We start from the raw sequence: 7500 nt of genomic DNA, 5'->3' as shown, positions 1-7500 counted from the left end.
TGGAAGACCTTTAGAAGATCTGTTGGAAGACCCTTAGAAGACCTGTTGGAAGACCTTTAGAAGACCTGTTGGAAGACCTTTAGAAGACCTGTTGGAAGACCTTTAGAAGATCTGTTGGAAGACCTTTAGAAGACCTGTTGGAAGACCTTTAGAAGACCTGTAGGAAGACCTTTAGAAGACCTGTTGGAAGACCTTTAGAAGACCTGTTGGAAGACCTTTAGAAGACCTGTTGGAAGACCTTTAGAAGATCTGTTGGAAGACCCTTAGAAGACCTGTTGGAAGACCTTTAGAAGACCTGTTGGAAGACCTTTAGAAGATCTGTTGGAAGACCCTTAGAAGACCTGTTGGAAGACCTTTAGAAGATCTGTTGGAAGACCTTTAGAAGACCTGTTGGAAGACCTTTAGAAGACCTGTAGGAAGACCTTTAGAAGACCTGTTGGAAGACCTTTAGAAGACCTGTTGGAAGACCTTTAGAAGACCTGTTGGAAGACCTTTAGAAGATCTGTTGGAAGACCCTTAGAAGACCTGTTGGAAGACCTTTAGAAGACCTGTTGGAAGACCTTTAGAAGATCTGTTGGAAGACCCTTAGAAGACCTGTTGGAAGACCCTTAGAAGACCTGTTGGAAGACCTTTAGAAGACCTGTTGGAAGACCTTTAGAAGATCTGTTGGAAGACCTTTAGAAGACCTGTTGGAAGACCTTTAGAAGACCTGTAGGAAGACCTTTAGAAGACCTGTTGGAAGACCTTTAGAAGACCTGTTGGAAGACCTTTAGAAGACCTGTTGGAAGACCTTTAGAAGATCTGTTGGAAGACCCTTAGAAGACCTGTTGGAAGACCTTTAGAAGACCTGTTGGAAGACCTTTAGAAGATCTGTTGGAAGACCTTTAGAAGACCTGTTGGAAGACCTTTAGAAGACCTGTAGGAAGACCTTTAGAAGACCTGTTGGAAGACCTTTAGAAGACCTGTTGGAAGACCTTTAGAAGATCTGTTGGAAGACCCTTAGAAGACCTGTTGGAAGACCTTTAGAAGACATGTAGGAAGACCTTTAGAAGACCTGTTGGAAGACCTTTAGAAGATCTGTTGGAAGACCTTTAGAAGACCTGTTGGAAGACCTTTAGAAGACCTGTTGGAAGACCTTTAGAAGACCTGTTGGAAGACCTTTAGAAGATCTGTTGGAAGACCTTTAGAAGACCTGTTGGAAGACCTTTAGAAGACCTGTTGGAAGACCTTTAGAAGACCTGTTGGAAGACCTTTAGAAGACCTGTTGGAAGACCTTTAGAAGATCTGTTGGAAGACCTTTAGAAGACCTGTTGGAAGACCTTTAGAAGACCTGTTGGAAGACCTTTAGAAGACCTGTTGGAAGACCTTTAGAAGACCTGTTGGAAGACCTTTAGAAGATCTGTTGGAAGACCTTTAGAAGACCTGTTGGAAGACCTTTAGAAGACCTGTAGGAAGACCTTTAGAAGACCTGTTGGAAGACCTTTAGAAGACCTGTTGGAAGACCCTTAGAAGATCTGTTGGAAGACCTTTAGAAGATCTGTTGGAAGACCTTTAGAAGACCTGTAGGAAGACCTTTAGAAGACCTGTTGGAAGACCTTTAGAAGACCTGTTGGAAGACCCTTAGAAGATCTGTTGGAAGACCTTTAGAAGACCTGTTGGAAGACCCTTAGAAGATCTGTTGGAAGACCTTTAGAAGACCAGTAGAAAGACCTGTAGGAAAACCTTTAGAAGACCTGTAGGAAGACCTTTAGAAGACCTTTAGTGGACCTGTTGGCCGAGATCAGCACTCACGATCCTCCAGCAGAGCAAATCCAAAGCAAGCAGCACCAGGCCTATCCAGGCCTTAGCCGTCGGGGGAGTCGTCCCGGCTCTCCCCGTCGATCTCCAGCACCCAGCCACACCTGTGGGCACTCACACCTGTGGTAGGTTCTTTTAACAATCCTCACTTCTTTGATCCTTCATTTTCTTTAGTATTATGAAGGTGGGGTAAAATAAATAGATTTTCATGAATGGTCATGTATTTACAATTATTTATACACACAATAAAAGAAACTGCGTTTTCTTTAGTGGTCACTCCCTTTTCACGAATTGTAGAAAACGGATATTGGTCTTGTATAGAGCGGAGAGTGGGCGCTGTTACAGCGACTCTTTGTTTCACTGGTGTAGTTCGTTCTCAGAACTTGCAATATACAATAAAACTGAAAGAAATATGCAATAGTATTTATTACTATTTCAACATTTACAATAAGAAGAATATGATTGTATGAGTATACTTGAAAATAAAGTTCCTGCTAACGATGTTTTCAGAACTCACGAGAATGCAGGTGAGCACCGTGCTCTACGGCAGGTGAGGTTGAAAAGGCACGCCTACTTTGCGTGATCCCCGACATTGCTTTGTTTTTGCCTCAGGGCGTTCGTGTAAAGAAAAGGGAGATGCTTACAAAAATAACCTTTTTCTTTTTAATTATAATAATTATGTATACCCGCAGGTTACATGAAATCAATATGAATGATTATTAGACCAATCCATGGACAACATCCACGTCAGTTACTCTTTAAAGAGATGTGACACCAGTCAATGGCGGATGCAAATCCATTGCCATAATCTGTTGGAAGATCTTTAGAAGTCCAGTTGGAAGGCCTATATGAAGACTTGTAGGAAGACCTGTCGGAAGGCCTATAAGAAGACCTGTAGCAAAACCTGTTGAAAGATCTTAGGAAAAAACTGTAGAAAGAACTGTTGGAAGAGCCATAGGAAGACTTGTAAGAAAACCTTTGGAGGACCTGTTGGAAGACCTTAAGTAAGATCTGTTGGGTGATCTGTAGGAAGACCTGCTGGAAGGCCTGTAGAAAACCTATAGGAAGACCTGTAGGAAGGCCTATATGAAGACATTTTGGAAAGCCTGTAGAAGACCTGTTGAAAGACCTATATGGCGACCCGTTGAAAGGCCTGTAGAAGACCCATTGGAAGACCTGTAGGAAAACCTGTAGAAAAGTCCAATGGAAGCCCTTAGGAAGACCTGAAGGAAAACCTGCACTTGGATAACGAGGCGTGCGCGCGCGACTCTAAGGTAGACTAATGGGAAGAGAAGCTGGAAATTAATTAGGAAGATAAATGAAAAGACGAGTAGGAAGAGAAAGAGGAAGAGAAATGGGAAGGGAAACGGGCAGAGAGTCGAAAAAAGACGGCACAAACTATAACTGCAATAAATGCAATAGATTCTGCCCTTCCAGGATCGGATCAACCAGCCATAGCAAGCGCTGCAACTTAACAGACTACCCAATGACACGTATTGTGTTGTTTTCCCAGATAAAAAGATGTCAAATATAAATGTATACATATATCTATATCTATCTATTTGTCTATCTATCGATATATCAATCTATCGATATCATCTATTTATTTATCTGCATATATGTAGGCATAGGAATAATGGGCCTCCACTTTGCTGTTCGATAGACGGTATCATGTATTAAGATAACATTCATAGAGGTTGTAAAAAAGAAAACCTTTTTATAGTTATCTTCACTTATATCACATATCACATACCCTTTTCTATGGGTAGAATTAGAGTTCAGAGTTCAGTTTCAAAGTAATATACACAAAGACCAACAAAATACCAGAAATAATATAATTACTTACATGAAGTGAATGGGTGTAGAGATCGGAGCCAAGTGGCATGTCGTGCTGTCGTATCACCTCTGTTTCGGGTTCATGAACCCGTCGACGAGAACACGCAAATGGCTCGACCACCCAAATCCTCACACACCCAATCACTCATTTACATATTTTGCAGTGAAACTATCACTAACCCTTTACAATATGTGTGTGTGTGTGTGTGCCCGTGTGTGTGTGTATATATGTATGGGGTGTTAGGGAGGGGTAGTACCTCTGACGGGGGAACATGTTGTGCTCTTCGGAGTGGTTCGTCCGCTTTAGTTCCCACCTGCACCCAGCTCTCACCTGTGGCTCCTAGTAGCTGTTTGCATGCAGCAGCGGCTACACCCCGGACAACGGCTTCGACTGGCCGGCCAAACCAGGTGAGGGTAGCCGACGGGTCTCAAACCCTCGGTGAGTTAGGGCTTGCCTACCTATGCATGTGAAGACTGGACTCCGGCGGACTCTACGGAAGAAACCACCAGATTGGCTCAACAGAGAGGAAGGCGGGTACAGCAATGCACTGTGGAGTGCACAGAGCCAGATGAGGCACGTAGAACATCTTGGTCATCCACTGCATCCGTTTCTGTCTCCAGTCGTCTTGACTTCGTCTTGCCACTGGATCTAGATGGTCTCGGACGAGAGAGTGAGGTCGACCATGCGCAACTCTTCTTCACTTTAAACAAATTCATCGTGCAAGTCATCAGTCATCCTTTTTCCTTTATCCCATCTCCTCATTCCCAAGTCCTGTGGCGACTGGCATGCGACGAAAGCGACAGGTGTGGGTACACTGGCAGTCATTAGCCGCAAAACTGCACACCGGCGGGTCAGGCCATAGGGTCGCTATTCACTGACCGGAGCAGCAGTGGATCTCAGCAGCCGTCTGAGCGACTGAGCAGGCCTCTTCAGGAATGCACTGCTCACCTCCATGGCATGAGGAAGGGGCTAGAAAAGGTGCCCTAAACATTGCCTGCTCCTCTACACCCTGGCCAGTCTACCGTGGCTGGTGGGGACCCTACCAATGTGGTCGAAACAAAGTAGCAAAAAAGAAAACTAGATTTACGCCTATGAACATTGGCACTTGGAACGTTCGCACGCTTCTTGACAGGAATGAGTCAGAAAGACCCCAAAGACGCACAGCTCTAATCGCAAGTGAACTCACCAGATACAACATTGACATCGCTGCCCTTAGCGAAACCAGGCTGGCAGGAGAGGACGAACTGTGTGAAAGAGGCACAGGATATACCTTCTTTTGGAGTGGACGTGGCCCTGAAGAGAGACGAGAGGCTGGAGTTGGTTTTGCAGTGAAGACGTCGATGGTTGGCAAATTAGCTGGTCCCCCCAAGGGTGTGAATGATCGCCTTATGACAATGAGACTTCCCCTCTCTCATGGACAGAAGTTTGCAACCATTGTCAGTGCCTATGCCCCTACCATGACTAACCCAGATGAGACCAAGGACAAGTTTTATGAAGACTTGAACACTGTCATCACCGCTGTGCCCCACGCTGACAAACTCATCATCCTTGGTGATTGTAACGCGAGAGTTGGCTGTGACAGCGTCTCCTGGGAAGGAGTGATCGGGAAGCATGGGGTCGGCAACTGCAACAGCAATGGGCTACTACTCCTCCAGACCTGCGCAGAGCATGGCCTTTTGATTACAAACACCGTCTTCCACCTCCCTACCGGCAACAGGACTTCATGGATGCACCTCCGCTCAAAGCACTGGCATCTTATCAACTAAGTCATCGTGAGGAAGAGGGACAGGCAGGATGTATGAGTCACAAAGTCCATGTGTGGTGCAGAGTGCTGGGCTGACCACCGCCTTATTGTCTCCAAACTTAACATCCGCGTCCAGCCCAAGAGACAGCCACAAGGCGTGAAAACACCGAAACGCCTGAATGTCAACAAACTGAAGAGCAACAACAAGCAGTCTTTTTCCGACACCCTAGAACAACGCCTTGACTCCACCCTGTTGGAAGGCGAGGATGTTGAGACATGGACTGCAAATCGTGAGACAGTGTATAACACAGCCATGGAGTGCCTAGGGCCAAGTACCAGGAAACACAAGGACTGGTTCGATGAGAACTGCACAGAGATCAAGCAGTTGTTAGAGAAGAAGCGTAGCCCATACAGAGCACACCTCAACAACCCAAAGTCAACAGCAAAGAAAGACGCACTGAGGAACATACGGAGCACCATTCAAGTCAAGATGCGCTAGATGCAAGATTCCTGGCTGAGTGACAAAGCCAATGAGATCCAGGGCTTTGCACACAAACACGACAAGAAAAACTTCTACGATGGCTTGAAGGAAGTTTATGACCCTACCTCTGTAGGATCATCCCCCCTCCTCAGTGCAGATGGGTCAACTCTGATCACTGACAAAGACAAAATTCTGGAACGTTGGGCTGAACATTTTGATAGTGTACTGAACAGGCCATCCACCATCAACGATGAACCCATTGATAGGCTACCTCAGGTTCCTGTTGGAAAGACAATGGATGCTGTACCAACTTTGGAGAAGATTCAGAAAGCAGTTCGTCTTCTATTCAGTGGCAAAGCACCTGGCTCAGACTCCATCCCAGCTGAAGTCTACAAAGAAGGTGGTGTGGCTTTGAGAAACTGCGCCAGCTGTTCCAACTCATTTGGTAGCACGAACGAGTGCCACAGGAATTTAAGGATGCCTCAATCATTCATATCTATAAACGCAAAGGAAATCGCCATGCCTGTGACAACCATCGTGGAATCTCCCTGCTGTCCATAACCGGCAAGATTCTGGCTAGAGTTCTGCTAAACCGCCTCATCACGCACCTTGAACAAGGTCTCCCACCAGAGACACAGTGTGGCTTCCGGTAAGAACTTGGACTGTCAACATGATGTTTGCTGCTAGACAGCTACAAGAGAAGCGTCAGGAACAGAATGCCGACCTCTACTCCACTTACATTGATCTGACCAAGGCCTTCGATATGGTCAGTAGAGAGGGTCTTTGGAGAATCATGGTGAAGTACGGATGCCCCAGAAAGTTCATCACCATCGTACAACAACTTCACGATGGAATGCTGGCAAGAGTCCAGGACAATGGAGAGACCTATGATCCCTTCCCCATCTCAAATGGAGTGAAACAAGGCAGCGTCCTTGCTCCCACCCTTTTCAGTCTCATGTTCTCCGCCATGCTGACTGATGCCTTCAGAGACTCAGACGTAGGCATCGGCATCACTTACCGGACTGACGGCTCCATCTTCAACCTCAGGAGGCTAAAAGCTAAAACCAAGGTCTCAAAAGACACCGTCAACGACTTCCTGTTTACCGATGACTGCGCCCTCAACGCTGCCACCGAGGCTGACATGCAGTGCAGTGTCGACAAGTTCTCTGAAGCCTGCAACAACTTTGGCCTTACCATCAGCACAAAGAAGACTGAGGTTATGCATCAGCCAGCTCCAGGAAAGCCATACGCTGAACCCAATATCACCGTCAACAGGCAGCAGCTGAATGCTGTGGACAAGATTACCTACCTTGGCAGCACATTTTCAAGAAACTTTGTCATCGACGATGAAGTGAATGCTAGACTCGCCAAAGCAAGCTCTGCCTTTGGCAGACTCTGCTCTACGGCTGTGAGACATGGACAGTCTATCAACGTCATGCCAGGAAGCTGAACCACTTCCGCACCACGTGCCTCAGAAAACTCCTCGGCATAAAATGGCAAGACAGGATACCAGACACTGAAGGCCTCACTGGGGCTGGTCTGCCCAGCATCTACACCATCCTGATGCAGTTACAGCTTCGTTGGGCAGGCCATGTAGTTCGTATGCCAGAACACCGGCTTCCAAAGAGACTGTTGTCTGGC

At 46.3% G+C, this 7500-nt stretch overlaps 3 protein-coding genes across 3 annotated transcripts in view; all 3 read left to right on the top strand.

Annotated features, from left to right (window-relative positions):
* The first annotated feature begins 4569 nt into the window (after positions 1-4569).
* On the top strand, positions 4570-5400 carry LOC138861774 (craniofacial development protein 2-like). The gene has a single exon (XM_070121606.1). The coding sequence runs from the start codon at positions 4570-4572 to the stop codon at positions 5398-5400; it is 831 nt and encodes a 276-aa protein (XP_069977707.1).
* A 477-nt stretch (positions 5401-5877) lies between these two features.
* On the top strand, positions 5878-6512 carry LOC138861773 (uncharacterized). The gene is made up of 2 exons (XM_070121605.1): positions 5878-6262; positions 6370-6512. The coding sequence occupies exons 1-2, from the start codon at positions 5878-5880 to the stop codon at positions 6510-6512; spliced, it is 528 nt and encodes a 175-aa protein (XP_069977706.1).
* A 17-nt stretch (positions 6513-6529) lies between these two features.
* LOC138861772 (uncharacterized) overlaps positions 6530-7500 on the top strand; it is a 1280-nt gene continuing 309 nt past the window's right edge. The window contains exons 1-2 of the mRNA XM_070121604.1: positions 6530-7210; positions 7252-7500. The exon at positions 7252-7500 is cut by the window's right edge and continues 309 nt beyond it. Of these exons, the coding sequence (XP_069977705.1) occupies positions 6530-7210; positions 7252-7500 (930 nt within the window). The remainder of the gene's footprint in view (positions 7211-7251) is intronic.

The sequence above is a fragment of the Penaeus vannamei genome, chromosome 5 (assembly GCF_042767895.1).
Source record: "Penaeus vannamei isolate JL-2024 chromosome 5, ASM4276789v1, whole genome shotgun sequence".
Classification (NCBI taxonomy): Eukaryota; Metazoa; Arthropoda; class Malacostraca; order Decapoda; family Penaeidae; genus Penaeus; species Penaeus vannamei.
The sequence above is the reverse complement of the archived record's forward strand: the minus strand, read 5'-3'. Positions and strand labels throughout refer to the sequence as shown.

Excerpts from the sequence above, each read along its gene's own strand:
- LOC138861774 (XM_070121606.1), top strand. The coding sequence starts at position 4,570 with ATGCACTGCTCACCTCCATGGCATGAGGAAGGGGCTAGAAAAGGTGCC.
- LOC138861773 (XM_070121605.1), top strand. The coding sequence starts at position 5,878 with ATGCAAGATTCCTGGCTGAGTGACAAAGCCAATGAGATCCAGGGCTTT. Across the intron at positions 6,263-6,369 it reads TGAAGTCTACAAAGAAGGTG|GAAATCGCCATGCCTGTGAC; the intron begins GTGTGGCTTTGA and ends ATAAACGCAAAG.